Below are 18280 nucleotides of genomic sequence, written 5' to 3' on the forward strand. Positions count from 1 at the left end.
ATAAATTGTAAACAGCTCACTGTTTCAATATTTTTCTACATTGAACATAGGAAGAGATTTAAGCCACCAACATTATTAAACTTTCAATAGTAAAGTTTAAATAATGACAAGATAAAAATAATAAAAAAATTAGAAAAGGGTGAAGAGCAAAAAAAAAAACAAATCAATTTTCTTTTTTAAACTTTTCCTTTCTTTTTAATAGAGCCACATCCGTTTTTTAAACTTCAGTAATTTTTGTATATTGTATACTTTTTTTAAAAATTATATGTTTTTTCTTAAATAAAATAATGTTGATGCACTTCTAACTATGACCATCCGTTTAAATCAATTACAATAGTGCATCTAATTAATGCTATAGAGTTATATACGAACGACTACCATTTCATTGGCTAATTTGTTGTCTTCGTCTTCGTTAATAAAATGAAAAAGACATTAAGAGGCTATAGGCTTTCGAGGTGCAACTTTAAGTTCTTTAGAAAAAAGCCAAAAGGCTCGGCCCTTTCTAACAGCAAATCGGGTATACACACTTTTTTGGTGATGTGTCACGAAAACATGTGGCTATGAAGTACGTTAGTCGTTCACTAATGTTTCGATAAATTGGTTACCAACACCACTCGTATGGCTAACCTTGCGAATCAGCTAGAAACAACGATTTATCTTTTGATTGTAAAATGCTCTAGTATGCTTTGATCACTTTTATCAGCAAAATACCACGATGTATGTATTTTAGATGAGGCAGGATGCATATCCTTGATACCGATCTATATTCATTAGCAAAATTTACATTTTATTGATAATACGAAATATGGACGCACTATCCATGACGAATAGTTATTCAAGAAACACATGACGTGAGGTTAATACGTAATCAATACTAATGTACCTTCTAGCTACACAATACTCGTGTAACTTCTAGCCGTGATAAATTAGTAACAGTAAATTCTGTTACACTATTTACCTATTACAAATTTATGTTATTTGAATGTTCTAAAAACCATTTTATATATGCTGCCGTTTACTAGCTCGGTATGTTTTAGTCCGGTAAACTAGGCGAACACTTTATAGTTTGAGTTGTCATAATCTCCGGTATTACCGGTTTGTATAATTATACCGATTTAAGTTCAAGGTAAAATTTTCGTTTAGAGTTAGACTAAAGATTTTTTGCGGTCCATGAATCATTTACCTCCGAATTTTAAGTTTAACCTCATGCTTCCGATCAATTTACCGTCAAATCAAATTGTTCTCAACATTATCATCGAGTAGCTTTTGGATTATTTTTTTTATTACTGGTTAACTTTTATTCTATATAGAATCATGGACATTTGTATTAATTTGAAGTTGAATTTGTATTTTGATGGAATTATAGGGCTAACTAGTCAGCCCGATTGAACTTCTCAGTACAACCGAGTTTACCATTTCTACGCCCAATCGAATACGGTTAAAAAACGGGCCTTTAAAAACAATGTTATTTCTAAATAAACTACGAGTAACTATTATAGAACAAAACAAAATCTTTATTTATATATTCACTAACTATATGCTATTTAGAAATGAAGTAACTAGTTTTTTCTAGTTGGTAATATATTTTATTTTTGTGACAGTTATTGTAGGAAAAAAACAATTACTTTTTTTCCCTTTTGTCTTTATTATTCTAGTTCACATTTAATAACTTTTTGAATATCTCTTTATTAGTTTTATTTATATTTGGATTTATAATCTGTTCATTCATCTTAATTTTATACATCCATACATACATTCATATATCGTCTTTATTTGTACATTTTATTCATTTTATTTTCCTTCTTATATTTACTTATATGAATTCTATGTATAAAATAATTTATATAAATACAACTTTTGACACATGTAGTGTGACGAAGATAGATAGGTTCTCCATTTACATGTGTAAGAACATAGAGAGAAGACGAACATAGTCATTGGCAACATAGGATTCTCACATGAACATAAAATTAATGTGAACTTTGACCGTTTGACAATCCAGTAAAATATGTTTGATTTGTAAATCGGACCCCCAACATGTTTGATTGACAAAGTTTGAACTACATAGAGAAAATTGTGTGTTAAAAACTTACAAAACCATTGATATTGTATTTCTCGATAGCTAATTTAAACACGATCTCCCTTTAAAAAATATCTTCATAATCTTTTTTAAAATACATATTACTTTTATACTTTTATGTGTGAATAATATAATAATACGCTATGTAAATTTAATATAATTTACAGAATTTTTTTAAAAAAATTTTATGAAGTTATTCGACTTTTTAAACAAACGTGTGGTTGATCCAGTTATCAGTGTGATTTTTTAAAATATTATTAAATAACTAAAGATAAGTTGAATTACCCTTTTATTTTAAATGACGGCCTTGTGTGTTGGGTCACCACACTAGCGCACTCCCTAGTTTTGGAGTGTCTCGTTGCCCCACTCTGGCTAGACTATGTTGTTTTAACCGGGCTCACACTGGCTTTCAAAGTTTGACTTGGGCGTTCCCTCGAGAAACCATATCGTCGGTTGCCACTTACAGTCGTTTGCCACCACAAAATCAAAACTCTTTGGCGTAACTCACGGTGGGACAAAAACCTTGGTCGGCTCTAGATTCGAACTGACAACCTTGCAAGACCTAGCTCAAATCCTTCATTGCCCTAATCTACCAAAAATGATCAACGTGGGGATCGAACTTGAATCTCTACTAGAGAACCACCCAAGCCTCTTACCAATATGCCACGTGCAGGAATTTGATAAGTTGAATTATCTATTATTAATATATAATATTTAGTTCGGTAAATAGGTAAAACCACCATATTTACCTCTTAGAAAATTAACCCAACATCTGGGTCGGGTCCCTTAAGTCATTTTGCAATATCACTGCCAGCTTCATGGTCCTGTTTTCCTCTTCAAATTGTACATATTCAGGCCCCTCATAAAACTCAAATACAAAAAATATATATAAAATTTTCTGAAATTTTCAAACTTTTGGTCTTTTCAAGACTTGATTTTATTCAATTTTAGAAACCCAGAAGTTAAAAAGCACCAAACTTTATTAAATTTGCACCAGTTTTCATCTTTACCCCCCCCCCCCCCCCCCCACACCAAACACTGTGTGAGTGTACCTCTTCACTTATTTTCTCTCTGTTTTCAAATTCATTATTATATCTTTGACTGTGAGTTGTAGTTTCCTCAAATGGGTGTTGCTTAATTTCCAATGTTCATTCATTATTAGCACAAATTTACCATTTTTAGAAAGAAAAACATTATCTTGATGGGTATTTTTTTTTGTTAATTTTAGCTTCAAGATTTGGTTATTTAGGTGGAATTTGGGTAAATGCTTTTAGGGTTTTTTAAAGTTCTTGATTTGTGATGTGGGTTTTAAAAATTTTCAAGTTTTCAGTTCAAGAATCTGTTATTTTGTTCATTAAAGCTCATTAAAGCAAGATTCCAGTTGCATTGAAGGTAAAGCTGTGTGCTTTAACTGTTTTCTTGATGTTTTGGTAGGATATCATCATCAGATCACCCACTAATACCACTTTCCAGTTCTGGAAAGCAAGTTTAAATCATAAAATGAGGGTTTAGTTGAGGGTTTTAAAGATTGTTCACAAGTTTATCAACGGTAGCACATGCATTTTCTTCACAAGAAAGATGATAAGATTAGTTGTTCCACGTCAATGACACACGTCACCGCCTCGTGAAAAATGTCGACTTTTATCACGCGAAGGGTGCAAGATTAGGGTTTATAAAAGGGTCATTAAGGGAAGGTTAGGAGAATTGTGAAGAGATAAGAATAATGGGGCATCCTGCGGCTGTATGGGATTCCAAGATTGCGACTGAAAGGGTTAAAGATTTGAACGGAATCGGTCAAATCGTGCTTCGGAATTCGCAGGGTGCATCGGCTAAGGTTTGATCTTGTTTATAAATCCTATTTCTTATTAATTCAAGATTTGCCTTTATTTTGATCCTTAATGTGATTTTGTTTTGCCAGGTCAGCTTGCATGGAGGACAGGTTGTTTCGTGGCGAAATGAGCGAGGCGAAGAACTATTGTTTGCTAGTCACAAGGTACCCCCCCCCCCCTGTCGAGAAATGATCTTCATTTAATTTATACTATTTTTAGATTTTCAATTTGAATTTTAATATAAGTAAATAGATCAAGCATGCGGGTCTATTTAAGGGCGCGTGGATGTGCGTCTATATTTGTAGTAGTGTAATTTTCTTGTAATGTATTTTGCATGATCTTGATTTATTTCTTACTATTTTTAGATTTTTGATATGATCGTATATATAAGTAAATCGATCAAGAATGCGAGTCGTTTAGGGGTGTTGGATGTGGATCTAAAGTTGCAGTAAATAGCTTTGATTATTAGGCAGAACCTGATATTTGACCATGATCTTTGACTATTTATGGTCAAAGTTATCAGTTCTAAAGAATTATGTAATTTGCTGTAACAAGTTTGGTGATTGTTGAAAATAACCGATAAAGATATGATCTTTTGATTATTTATGATTAAAGTGATCAAATTTGATATGTAATTATTTTCAGGCAAATGGTAAGGGCCCGAAAGCAACCCGAGGAGGTATCACAGTCTGTTTTCCGCAGGTAATTCTTTGAATCTTGTCAATATCCATATACTTTAGGCATAACGTAATAATCACATGTAACTCATCATACAGTTTGGTAGCTGTGGTTCACTTGAACAACATGGTTTTGCAAGAAACAAAATCTGGACCGTTGATGAAAACCCTCCATCGCTTCCTGCTAAAGATTCAAGTGGGAAATCGTTCGTTGATTTGCTGCTAAAACCAACTGACGAGGATCTCAAATGTTGGCCTCACAGGTTCTACTTTACCCTCAATCTTTATAACCGTTGTGATCATATAAATGAACTAGAACTTCTGTTTTCATCTCACAAGTGTCTTGACTGAAATCTTTTTCAGTTTTGAACTTCGTCTTAGAGTCTGCCTTGGACCGGATGGGAACCTTGCCTTGATATCGCGTGTCAGGAATATACACGGGAAGCCTTTTAGTTTCTCGTTCGGTTATCACTCTTATTTGTCTGTCTCAGACATTAGGTATTATGCACAAAGTAGTTAGCTTTTTGAGTCATAATTTTCAACTTTGACTATGACTTTTATCTGGTCTTGATTGTAGTGAAGTGAGGGTTGAAGGGCTAGAAACAATGGACTACTTGGACAACCTTTGTCACAAAGAGCGGTTTACTGAACAAGGAGATGCTATAACCTTTGAAGCCGAGGTAAATCTCAAATTTTATTAATATCCCATTATAATTCTTGACTTAAAAGATCCAAATTCTTATAGTGTTCGTATTGGTTTATTTTCAGATTGAGCGCGTGTACATCAGTTCTCCGAATTGTGTTGCGGTACTTGATCACGAAAGGAAGCGTACGTATGTGCTAAGAAAGGAAGGGCTACCGGATGTTGGTAAGAATAAATTGTGTTTTACTTGAAAAGTCAAATGTTGATCCGGTGTTGGAATTTTACGGTTTATTGACTTGTCATGTGTAGTGGTGTGGAACCCATGGGAGAAAAGGCCAAAGTCAAGGGCAGACTTGGGAGAAGATGAGTACAGGCAGATGGTTTGTGTTAATGGTGCTGTGATAGAGAAACCGGTTACTTTGAAGCCCGGTGAAGAATGGACAGGTCGTTCGGAGATTATCGTTGTGCCTTAGAGTTTTTGTGGCGAGGGTCTTTGTTTTTAAGTTGAGATGTCTATAAAAGTTTCAATCTTTTATTCTTGTCTAGATTAAGACGTTTTAAGGTAAAAGGTCAAGTTTTTAGTAGGTTTAAGTTGGGATCTTGAATGTTACCTTTGAATAATGCATAATGTTTATTTATTTATATATAAAATGAGTGTGTTATTGTGTATGAACTTTTATTAATATATTCGAGTTCAAGCTGATCTTAAATCTTTTTCGAGTCAAATCACAAGTCGTGTCAGTAAGATTCGTTGTACTGCGCTCGAGCCAAGCCCGACCTGCTTCTGGCTTCATACACTATTTGAAAGCTTGTGGGAAATTTTGACTTTTTAAGGGGATTTTGTAGTGTTCAGTTTAAGCCTAGAGGTTCTGAACATGTCGGTTGGAGCTGGACTGAGAATCGGTTGGTATAGTTGAGCCTATTTGAACTGTCTCGAACTGAACCAACAAGTTATCGGTCAAATAGGTTGAAGTGTTGAACTGTCAACTAAAATAAGCAGTCATACCAGATTTCAATTTTTTTACTTATTTTTTGATTGTTTATTCAAGTCTTATATACATGTATCATTTTTTTTCTTTTAAATTATTTTGACGTGGTAACATTTTTAAATCCGGTCAAACCTGTGGACCAATAAGGAAGCCAGTTCAGTGACCAATCTAATTATGATAACGCTGAATTTTGGTTATAATTTATCCCCAACAATATATATAAAATAATAAAACTAACATCAAAACATATACAAGTCACTCTTAACACATTTTAGCATTACACCTGCTAATTTTTATAAACATATTTGGCATATAAACTATCTATAAAACAGACTAAAGTAATTTGTCTGTTAACTAACCGAATCTGTTTTGACCTGTTACCAAAAGAAACAAGAATATGAAAGACAAGGCACGTTCCATTTAGGTTATAACAAAATAAAACAACGGTTTTCAAAAAACACACAAGATTTAGATTAACCATCAGACTTGAAACCGTGTTTGTAATTGTACATTTTCCCCTGGAAAGTTTAACGCCCATGAGGCAGTGATCATGAACGAAAACTTCCATCGACAGGATTCATCAATAGAGATATTCCCATAAAACTTAATCTTATAAATCTTCTAAGCTTACTTAAAAAATATGTAAAAAAAAACATTTGTAACTTCACTTAACTTCACCTTTGCGATTTTCTAGTTGCTTTGTGTTTTCTGTCAAAACCTGCAAATCAGTGTCAAACATCATTACAAGTTTTTCTTTTGGTGATCATGAGACCCATTAGAGAAAACTCATTGGTCCCACCAATACCCTGTTGCATTCAACACCATCCCTTGAAGATTAACACTGACAAGTTTATAGAAGAACCAAGTTTACCTCTCGGATGTAATTTGCCACCGCTTTGCAGCCGTCGGTTGCAAGTTGCATAACATTTTCAAAGATATCCATCGGCAACTTGGCATCCATCTAGCATAAAAATAAGCACACTAGTTTATAATGTGGTACAAAACATTAAACTATATAAAAAGAAGCTTAACATTTTAACTTTTGAAATAAATTAATGATATAAAAAACAAGAACAATTTCATATATATACCCCCGAAAACTTGCATAGCATCATTTAGTTATTTACCCAACCAATTTTCTTTAACATTAAACATTCAAAAAAATTAAAAGTTTCATATTTACCAATTTTAAAATTTCATAATTTGACATACACCCTGCTTGCGGTGCGCACATATAATGTATATATGTGTGAACCCTTGGGTGGGCAAAAGTAAAATTGCACTAATTTTGACGTTATTTTACTAATCACGTGAAAATAACGTTAAAAGTGGCGGAAGGTTAATCAGGCATCATGTGGTGGCGTTGATAGCCGAAAGACTAGGGCACATGCACCAATCAGCCGGTGTCCCGATGATTGAGTGTTATGTGTCTTATGTCCAAGGCTTGATTCAAAACTACTATCGAGCCGGGGGTCTCACCGGAAGCAGCCTCTCTATCCCTATGGGATAGAGGTAAGGCTGTCTACATCTTACCCTCCTCAGACCCTACCATAGCATTGCTATTGGTGGGATATACTGAGTACGATGATGATGATGATGACGATGACATACACCCTTGTCTTTCTCCTTACACTCCAAACTCGCTTATGCAAATTTAATGGTAAGAGAGGGGTATAAATGTCATAAATTGAAAATGAGTATATTTGGTATCACCTGAAGAAGAGTCACTTTGTCTAACTTGGGTAGAATCCCTACAGTAACATCAGGCCCACCAGCACTATCTTCCACATAATTTAAATCTGTTAAAATAAAACTTGTTAAACAATCATCATATAAAAAAAATACATGAGATATTGTAAATTGACGGATTTGCCCTTACCGAGCAGAGGAGTACTGTTAAGATAACCAGCACTACACGAAGTAACAAGATCATTCATTGGAATCCCAGCGTCTGCAAGAGCTAAAGTTGCAGCATTTATGCAAGCCGACCTCGTTCCTAACAATACAAAAATGCAAAAGATAAATAAATAAACAATAAAAAATTAAATATTTATTAATATCTGGTCTTACCGCCATCTGCTTGAAGAACTTGGACAAAAATGTCGATTTGGGAACGGGGCATTAGATGAGTCATTATGCATGCTTCCATTGTTTGCCGAATGACCAAAGAAATTTCAGTGGATCGCCTGAAGATAACAAAATTTGATGTTAATAGAATATGGTTAAATAGTTCAAATAAAACTATAAACCGTCATGGTTTAAGAAACAAAGATAAAAACCTATCGCCCTTCGGTTTTCTCATGCGATCTCCTGTACTGAAATTCGCCATTGTATACTCACACCTAATCTGTAAAATGTGTTTTAATTACATACGATGGTTCACTAAAATAACTACCCAAATATATAAAACAATAATATTAAGTGTTTGTAGGTCTTTACCAGTGCTTTATCATTCATCTGTTGGCTCCTATTTTGGACCTGGAAAAAGAATTATATGAGATTATAAAAATCGGGTTATAATAAGTGTTAGCTGCTCTTGGTTGTGAATATTTGAAATTACACAAACCTAACACGGGATTTTCGGGTTTGGTTTATGACTTTATTCTGAACTAGTTCTGGTTTGTTGGTTGATCTGCTTTTATAACTTAAAGTTAAATGTATTGTTATACTTAAAAATTAAAAAAGAAACGAGCTTCGTATTTTGTAGCTTAAACACAATTGTTTCATAATTCAACTTTTGTTATAAATTTGAAGTTTTGTATCTATACGCAAAAAAAAAGTTAATAATTAATTTGGGTTAAACAGGTGAGTTCGTTTCCACCCGTGAACGCTTCTATCGTGTTTGGATTGGTGTGTACGGCACGGTTATTGGTTTGTGTCAAATTTTCGAGTTTCTATTGCCGGAGTTCAATTAACTAACCCTGCAAACGACTGTTCAGCGCCCTTGTTGAAGAAAAGTAAAAAGTCAGACGTGAGGCCATTCATGATATGAATATGTACATGAAGTGCAACACAGGGCAGACAAGAAAACAACTGAGTTTTATGTTGCATTGTGATGTCTAATCCATTTAATAAACTTGTCAAACATGACCTTCTTGAACATATACGTGTCAACTCATTTAAAGATATATACTGTATAAAGCCAGCCAAACCGTTCACTTGTGTTTAACCCATTTATTTATCACAACTTGCCGGACCACTTACAACGCAAGTACATTAGGTTTACTTGCAATCCACCTAAGCAAATTGAGTCACTTGGATAAATAAGTTGATGTTTTGGTTACACGATTTTAGGTGTTCCTATTGTTGTAATTTGTGTTTCATCAATTCAAAAGCATTTGTAAAGTGAACGTACCTCTCGAGGACCGTAAACGGCAGCAATGACTTTAGTGTTGCCCATCTCAAAAACAGCAGACCTAAAATCAGTCAAAATTATTATTAACCAACCAAACCAACACACACAGTTTGGGAAAGTGTTGTTAAGTGATTGAAACCCTACCCGTCAGCTCGGGAAACGGCGCCGAGTTCTGCTCGAAGTTGTCTCATCTAATTAATCATTAATATATAAAATCAAACACCAACCAAGCAAACATCAAATCAAAATTATTATTATTATTATTATTAAGAAAATAGGGTACCTCCATGGGACGTCGGCCATCTAAACGAAGACCTTCAGGGCTCACGTACTCCATTGCCACTAACACTCTGCTCTCGCTCCCTGCTTTCTTCGTCTTTCTTAGAATAAATAATTAATTAAATTGTGAAGCGAGCCCTAACACTGTTTAACAAATAACAATAATGGGCTTTATGTGTGGGTTATATATAAAGCCCATTAGACAATTGCAATCTTGTTATTTATCCAAGACGTCTCTATTTCCAAATCGGTTAATCGAACCGAAACCGATCGTAACCTGGTCGATAAACCGGTTTCAACCCGAATTAAAACTGGTTTTGACTTTTGTTGACCAAACCAAACCGGTTTTAAGTTTTAACGGTTTATGCACCTCTGCATGAGACCATGTGTCTGTGGGAGAAAGAGAGGATGTCCTCAACTGTCGAGGTGAGCACCAGGTAGCTTCGACGTGGGGTGCTGGTGACATTATAAGGGCGTTAAACAACTACGACATGGACGATGGACATGGCGGGGTGGCTCTAATGTGAGTGTTGGTGGTGGTATCATGTCCACCACAATCAATTTGATAGTTCAGTCTCCAACCTAACAATATCGATATATTATAATGTGGAAAGTAAACTCAATATTATGTATTGGTTTGGGTTGGTGGCCCTGCCAATTTAGCAACTGATTTTCACTTTTGCATCAAATAAGTCACAACTAACCTTTTATTTTTAACGACAAACTAACTTACTCTTAAATACTCATGTTCACATATACTTTAACTCTCGACCTCTAGAAGGAAGGCAATATAGCATAAGACCAAAGGCCTTGGGTATGCCAAGATTGTGAATCTATGTCGTCTAATGCAATTTCATTTTTCGTTATTTTTCAATAACTATTTTCTTTTATTATGCGCTACAAACACTTTGTCTGTTCATGCATGTACCCCACGATTCCACGAACAACATTTTCAGTTCCTCAAACGTTTGCTTCACTATGTTCGAGGTACAACATCTCACGACCTACATATTACCCCCATCCACACGCAATATGTTCACAACCTACTTTGATGTGAACTTGGGTGGTTGTCCTGATTCTCGACGACCCACTTCGGGTTGTTGTATTTTTTTTCTTCCACAAATTTGGTCTCCTAGGTCTTCCAAACGACAACCCACTACATCAAGATCCAGTGCTAAGGCCAAATACCGCGAAACAACCAACATAGGGGACTTTCGGTTCACACTCGTCAAGTAACGATCCTTTATTGTGACAATATTTCTCCTTTCTGTTTATTTGACAACTCTGTTCAACATCAAAAACTAAGCACGTGGAAACTGACATTCATTTATTCGGGATAAGGTTCAGGTCAATGACATTCAAGTTCTTCGTGTGCCAGCTAGAGGTGGATATAGAAAATTTTTGTACGGAGGCAACGAATTAACAGTGTGCGAGCACCAACCCAACGAGATAGTGCAGTGCGATGGGAGACAGAAGATGAGAAGTCGAAGTGGTGTATGGGAGGCTGAAGTTGATTCACGATGACACCATGCATTCGAAATTCAAAATTGACCTATTATGATTAAATTTTCATTGGTTTGGGCCGTGGACTTGAAGTTTGGGAGAGCGGGCACTTATTTAAACTAAAACAAGAAAATTAAAATATCTATTACACTTTTAATTTAAGCCTGTATGCTATAATTTATGGATGGACGGTGGGCCTTGGTCCACCCTTCTACACCTCTAAATCCGCCTATAGTGCCGGTGGACTACCAATATGCTGATATTTTTACTAAAGGAATGCCACGACCTCTCTTTTCTATGATCAAATCCAGTCTCCGCGTTTGTCCTCATACGACACGTAATGAGGAGGCGTCTTAGCGTAGCATATTTATGTTATGTATTTTGGTAGTATACTATTATATATCCTTGTTGAGTAGGAAATATCATCCGAGATTATTCTCATTATTCTCGTTCACATCTGAGGTATGATAAAAATTAAATTATATAGTCACAAAAAAGCAGTAATTGCTAGTCATAGATTTAAGAGCATTCATATAGGACATTTCGGTTTCTTGAAGCTGCTGCAAACGAAAGGACGCCTGTATTTAATATACATATATGAATGACTATATGTAATATGTGTATATATATACCCTGTTTAAGCATACTAGATTGAACCGTCGCATCCTTTGGGATATAAATGGTTAAACGATAATTGTTAGTTGCGGTTATATATAGATTAATATCAAATCACCACACTTCTACAAACGGGCATGCGTATATCATCTATACTTATTGGTTTTTGGTCTATGACCAAAACAAACCGATATTTGCGACCCAACTGTGGCTTACAGCTCAGTTCAAAGTAATAATCAACTGGGCCGAAAATGAAACAAACATAAACCAAACAGTTTGATCTTAACGTATTAAGATCCAACAAACTAAGTAAACGAAATGTAAAATAAACGAAAAATAGTCTACTAATGAATTAACTGGTTACAATGTGTTTATGATTGTATCCTTATTAACTTACACGTTTCAACTTCAAACCACAGGTGAATTTTGATGGTGGAGAGTTTTTAACTTCGGTGAGTGGTGAATATAAGGACGGTAGATTGGCGTCGATTGTATTTGGGACCAATAAAAGAAATTATGGACCCTTTAGAAGGACCCACAATAGGTGCGCATTTGATAGTAGTTTGTATGACGAGTTTAACTATGAATTTGGACCGAGAGACTGTTTTGGTGGGTTTCACGGAAGCGTTGATGGTGGATCCGTGTATGCTATTGGAGTTTATGTCAAACTGTATGTTGCAAATGCTTATGATGATGAATCTGGTTTTTACGTTGCAAACGATCCTTGGTAGACCCAAGGAGTTGCTTTTGTTTTTGTTTAAAAAATGTTTCAAGGTTAAACGGTTGGTTTGATTGATGTATGTCTACGGTTTTGTTTGAAACATTTGTCTATTCTAATAATATATTTTTGTTCTTAGATTGCTTGGCATCAAATAAGTAGCTTTGTAGTTTGTACACATGCATACAAAGTTACACTTGTGTTCATAAAGAGATTCATAATTAGTATTATTAATTTGACCCAAAAGTAAAATGAACAAACTTTTGAATAGCTAAATAGAACCAACGCCCGGTAATACGCTTTAAGAAATTATTGATTTAGTTAGAAAAGTAATGAATGCATTTTGAACTTATTAGTAATAGACGCCTGCATATTAATACCAATGCGCAGGTGTCTTACTCAGTTCTGGAATTTAAACAGGCGGTATGGGAGTATGATAGTAACCGGGCCCTGGGGCAGATGGTTTTAATTTCCACTTCCTTGAGAGGTGCTGGGGATCGTTTGAAACGGATTTTAGTAGATTATTTAACGAGGTTTATCATAAGTTGTTGATAGCCCCAGGTTGTTTCTCCTTGTTTTTGGCACTAATTCCAAAGATTAAGGACCGGTGTTGGTAAATCGGTTCCCGTTATATTTGAGCGGGTTAACTTCCTGAATAAAAGAGGCTGATCATTAAGATATGCTCTTTAAAGTAATCTAGACAAAGCCTACTAATTACTCAGCTGGGATTTCCTAGACACTACTTTCAAGCAAATGATTTTTCCCACTAAATGGAGGAAATGGATCTCCGGACTGCTTGCCGCCTCACAGGCCTCGGTGACTTCTTGTGTTTTAGACGTCTAAGACAGGGACCCGTTATCCCCTTCCTTTTCAGCACCGCTAAGGAAGCACTCTAGGGTATTATTAAGCAAACAAAAGCAGATTGGCTTAATACGGGGTATTCACTTTATGTACGCCGAGGAAGTATTTTTTGGGAGAACGGTCTTTCTCGTGACAGGGTCTCACGATAAAGTTACAAATGCGTTTTTATGTTGGGTGTTAATATGCTTTTGTTAAACTTATTTAACATGTTGGTATACAACTACTATATTTTGAGCTTTAATATAATTTTAACATTTTGAAGGTGACAATATCACATTCATATCATTTATATTTTAAAAGATTAAGACTAATTTCTGCACTCGATTTCAATATCATTTTTTTTAAATAAGTGTTACAAGTAATATGCAAGTGTGATCAACAAAAAATATAAATTTATTAAAAAAATCAATACTAGTCATGGAAAACAATAGTCATCTAACCAACAATAACATGACAAAAAAATCTTTTAAGGTAAAACTAAGAAACAAAGATAAACCAAAACCTTAGAAACCTGAGTTATGAAAATTGGTAAGTCGGGTCGATGAGTCCCAAGTCATTTCCGTCATCTGTCAGGAGATTATCCGGGTCCTGCAACCACACAAAGTCATTAGCACGAGCCAAAGCAAAATCGATTCAAACACTTGGTTTGGTTCATACCTCCACTCCCCATTTAATGTAATCCGGAGACTCACACGCCTTATATTCATCCACCAAACTATCAATCAAGTCCTTGGCCTCATCAAATTCCGAAAGATCCTACAAACAGTTCAAAGAATATATTAATTCTTAAGAAAAAATAACTCGTCTTTTAATAAAGAAATTATTATAAATAACTTACTGCAAACATGGGGAAACTTTTGTATTTGTCAAGAAAAGCTTGTCTTTTTCTCAAGAGAGAATATTGGCTCAAACATTTGGAGAATAGATGTCGAATTCCCGTGTAACTTGCTAACATTAGGCCACTCACCTAAACGTTATAAAAAGTATATGAACGATAAAACATCATGATTAATGTTTAAAAAATTAAATAAACTGCAGAAATATTAAGTCTCACCCTGTGAGCGGTTTTAATGTATGGAGACTTCCTTGATAGCGCGACTTGAATGCTAGCCGGACCCCATTCTATGAAGTTAACGAGTTTTCTTTCACGTATTCTTTGTAAACTTTCATGAACCTAAACAAAATACAAACATGTCACTGAAAAACTCACGGTCCTCACCAATATTTAACCAGAAAAATTAGTTATTTGTACTGACCTTAGTAGGATCAACTTCTCCTTGGATGATGTTCAATATTGATATGTATTTTGCCAGACTAGCTTGTTTTGCTCTAGCGTTACACGACACCATCATATTTTTTGTCTGTAAAACACGCAACCTTTTAGGACACGTGAATTGGTTTTCTTACCATTGTACTAGCTAAAAAACAAAAGAAACACTGAAATGTGATAAAGCAAACGATTAACGTTATTAACGTTGTTTACTTGAACATATTTAGTTTCAGTGACGCAAGAGAATATTGCATAAAAGAGTCAACTTTGGTCAAACATCCGTTTTCTTTAACCAACTGTGTTTACCAAAATATTCCATATAATATAATCTTCTAAGTTAACAGATTCCACGTATCCAGACACAAGCTATAGAACCATTCAGCATGGTCAAAGTTATCAACACATTACCATGTTGACCAAAATTTTAAAGTTGGTTGCAGTTTGACCAAAGTTGGTTAACTTTTTATGCAACTAGCCAATGAAACATTGAAACTACAAGATATGACGGTTAGAAAACCCGTGACAGCTTTATAACATTTCTTACCTGAAGAAGTCTTCTCATCACATCCAACACCGTGGTTTTCCGAATCATATTAGCCTAACAAAATCAGTATAATAAAAAGATTATGCACCAAAACAAATGTCACGAACATTCAAATCTTACCTGACGGTCAACAGTTAACGGTGTATATCCCGCCATAAGAAAATGACACCTTGGTGTCGGGATTAAAGACGCAAGAAGGCCAACTAAGTCATTATTCATGTACCCCGGGTACCGAAGAGTGGTTGTACTAGCTGCCATAACAGTTGAAACTAAAGAATTTGTTTCAGAAACAGTTGGATTCTGTATATGCAGGCGTTCAACTGCAATTCGGTTTAGTGCAGTGTTATCAAGAACAACTACACAGTCAGCGTTTAAGGTCAAACGTTTGAGAGTCAACAGGGAGTTGTATGGTTGAACCACAACATCACTTGTTTCATTCTGGTTAGGGAAAACACTATATGTTTGAACCAGCTTTTTGCTGTAGTGATCGTTTAGAGTCTCGAGAAGATACGAACCCATGCCTGCATATAAACGAGATAAATGAATTTTCTAGATAATATTATCCAAAACAAATGAGCCAAGATACAAGTAGACCTGTAAACGAACCAAATGAACATGAACCGGGCATGCTCATGTTTGTTTATTTAATTTCAACTGAACAAACGACAAACATGAACAAATGAACAATTAAACGAACGTGGTTTTCTTGTTTGTGTTCGTTTATGTACATTCTTTAATAGTATAGAAAACGGTTCTCGAATGACCATGACTGAACTATATGAACGAACCAATTAAAAGTAAATGTGAACATAATCTGTTGAGCCTAAAAGTTAATAAAACGAGACTAAATTGTAACGAGTCTAAAAAATATCAATAAATATATTAACGAAATCAACGAATGTAATTTAACGTAAATAAGTGACTGGACATTCACAAACATAAATGGATGAACGAGACATGTGTTGATGTTCGCTCGTTTACAAACGAACTTCCTACTGAACGTTTCACAAAGAGTTCACTGAATAAACATAACTGAACATATATGAACAAACATAACTTAGCGAAAACCAAAGAAAAGCAAATGTGAACACAGTGTGTTGGGCCTAAAAATTTAATATAATTAGACTAAACTGTAATGGACCTTTAGAATTTAAACAAATATATACACAAACGTATATGAACGTTCATTCGTTTAAGTAAACAAACTTCTACAGAACGTTTCACAAACAGTTCGTTAAACATTCAGTTCGTTTAAAGGATACTAAATTGTCAAAACCTGAGCCTGTTCCTCCAGCAATCGAATGGCATAAAACAAATCCTTCAAGACTATCACTTCCATCTGCTTCTCGGTCAATCATGTCCATTAAATCTTCAACAAAATGATTACCCTGCAAAAAAGCTAACAATAATGTTACATTTTATAACAGTTTGATGACTTAGATATAATAATAATAATATAAAACCAGACTTTTAACTACCTGATCATATCCACTGGCCCAATTGTTTCCTGCACCACTTCCATCAGGAGAAATGAATATGTTCTCTTGATTGTAAAGATCCCTATATTCACCTGCTTGTATTGTATTAATCACTCTAGGTTCCAAATCCATCAGCAACGCTCGTGGTATGTAGTGTTGATCATCTGCTTGATAGAAGAACACATCTTTTCTATCGCCTGCACCTCCCTGCAGCATAATTAATAGTCAAAATTCAAATGGAAGTATGTTGCATTTGAGGAGACCCATTCTAGTTTTGGGCTCGGTTTAATGAAGACTACTGATTTAACGGAGATCAAAGACAAAGGAGGGTTTTGTGCCAGCCTTTATTCTTTTTATTCAAGTCTGTTTTAGTTTTCTTGTAAATCCTTGTACCTAGTTGTCAAAGTCCTTTGGGCATGCGCCTAGGCCCTCTGACTTTCGGGCTAGATTCCCGCTAATTCTGACATAATTTTACAAATTTCAGCAAACTGGTCTAAAACATCCAAAAATGGCAAGGAACCATCTAAAATTGTCCTAAAGTCTAAAGAAGCCTAAAACATGTTTAAAAAGAAATCATATGTTTATGCAGTGCGCCTTACTTATCTCTGGTTCTCTCCTTTTAAGTAGTGCCTTGCGTCTAGGACCAAGGCTCACCCTTTGCGCCTTTGACAACTATGTCACACACAAAACAATACAATATATCCTATCCTAAAAAGTAGGTGAAATGAACAAGATATATAATATGATCATGCACAATATAGGTTAACGCAAGGCCTAATTCTGAAACGTAAATATATATATATAATATATGACCTGAGTGGCGTAATCTTCAAGGATACCGTCTTTGGAGATTCCGTGTTCGAGACAAAGTTGTTTCCAGAACTCCATTCCGACCTGGTTCCCGCATTGACCTACTTGCAACGTTATGATTTCACGAGGCATTTTTATTATTATTATTATTCAAACGCCTTTCAGCTTTTGTTTCTCACGCCGGCGGTGACAAGGAGAAGAGAATGATGGTTCGAGTGATCGACTGAGTCAGTATGGGATATATTGAAACGATCGATCATCAACGTCGTCGTTTTGCAGATGACATACAAGTTTTATGGAAAAATTTACAATTACAATTAATTGGAAGGCTGAAATTAAGTTATTTTTTTTAATGTTTTTAAACACTGAACGCTTATTTCCATGTCATTTTACCTTCCTTTTTTTTCATTTTTTATATTACTAGATATTACCCGTGTTATACACGGATGAAACATATATAAAACGTAATATATATATTAGAGGTGGCAAATGGGTTGGGTTGGGTCAAAACGGGTCATGGGTTGGAACGGGTTATGGTCGAAACGGGTTAGGGTCAAAACGGGTCACTTAAAAAAAGGGTTGTTTTGGTTCGGGTCGGAACGGGTTAGGGTCAACAGGTTCGGGTTATA

At 35.1% G+C, this 18280-nt stretch overlaps 3 protein-coding genes across 4 annotated transcripts; 1 reads left to right on the top strand and 2 right to left on the bottom strand.

Annotated features, from left to right (window-relative positions):
* Positions 1 to 2870: 2870 nt before the first annotated feature.
* LOC143587656 (exosome complex component RRP41 homolog) lies at positions 2871 to 9932 on the bottom strand. 2 transcript variants are annotated; one of them, XM_077068889.1, is made up of 11 exons: positions 9857 to 9932; positions 9718 to 9764; positions 9574 to 9634; positions 8658 to 8696; positions 8498 to 8565; positions 8289 to 8404; positions 8098 to 8214; positions 7932 to 8017; positions 7090 to 7179; positions 6897 to 6936; positions 2871 to 2921 (listed from the first exon to the last, which is right to left on the bottom strand). In XM_077068889.1, the coding sequence occupies exons 1-11, from the start codon at positions 9908 to 9910 to the stop codon at positions 2917 to 2919; spliced, it is 723 nt and encodes a 240-aa protein (XP_076925004.1). In that variant the 5' UTR covers positions 9911 to 9932; the 3' UTR covers positions 2871 to 2916. The 2 variants fall into 2 exon arrangements, with proteins under 2 accessions (XP_076925004.1, XP_076925003.1); XM_077068888.1 differs by lacking the exon at positions 2871 to 2921 and adding an exon at positions 6466 to 6592.
* Positions 3068 to 5921, top strand: LOC143587655 (putative glucose-6-phosphate 1-epimerase). Its single transcript, XM_077068887.1, has 8 exons — positions 3068 to 3914; positions 3999 to 4073; positions 4555 to 4611; positions 4686 to 4849; positions 4950 to 5084; positions 5164 to 5266; positions 5355 to 5454; positions 5539 to 5921. Exons 1-8 carry the CDS (start codon positions 3804 to 3806, stop codon positions 5700 to 5702), a joined length of 909 nt encoding a protein of 302 aa, XP_076925002.1. The 5' UTR covers positions 3068 to 3803; the 3' UTR covers positions 5703 to 5921.
* Positions 9933 to 13932: 4000 nt separating the features above from the next.
* Positions 13933 to 17784, bottom strand: LOC143587657 (tubulin gamma-1 chain-like). The gene is made up of 10 exons (XM_077068890.1): positions 17655 to 17784; positions 16842 to 17048; positions 16640 to 16751; positions 15484 to 15884; positions 15364 to 15417; positions 14806 to 14910; positions 14604 to 14723; positions 14388 to 14516; positions 14207 to 14305; positions 13933 to 14137 (listed from the first exon to the last, which is right to left on the bottom strand). Exons 1-10 carry the CDS (start codon positions 17781 to 17783, stop codon positions 14066 to 14068), a joined length of 1428 nt encoding a protein of 475 aa, XP_076925005.1. The 5' UTR covers position 17784; the 3' UTR covers positions 13933 to 14065.
* Positions 17785 to 18280: the final 496 nt, after the last annotated feature.

Source organism: Bidens hawaiensis, unplaced genomic scaffold (genome assembly GCF_021521415.1).
Source record: "Bidens hawaiensis isolate Kalapana, Puna unplaced genomic scaffold, B.hawaiensis_p1.1 tig00035822_1, whole genome shotgun sequence".
Classification (NCBI taxonomy): Eukaryota; Viridiplantae; Streptophyta; class Magnoliopsida; order Asterales; family Asteraceae; genus Bidens; species Bidens hawaiensis.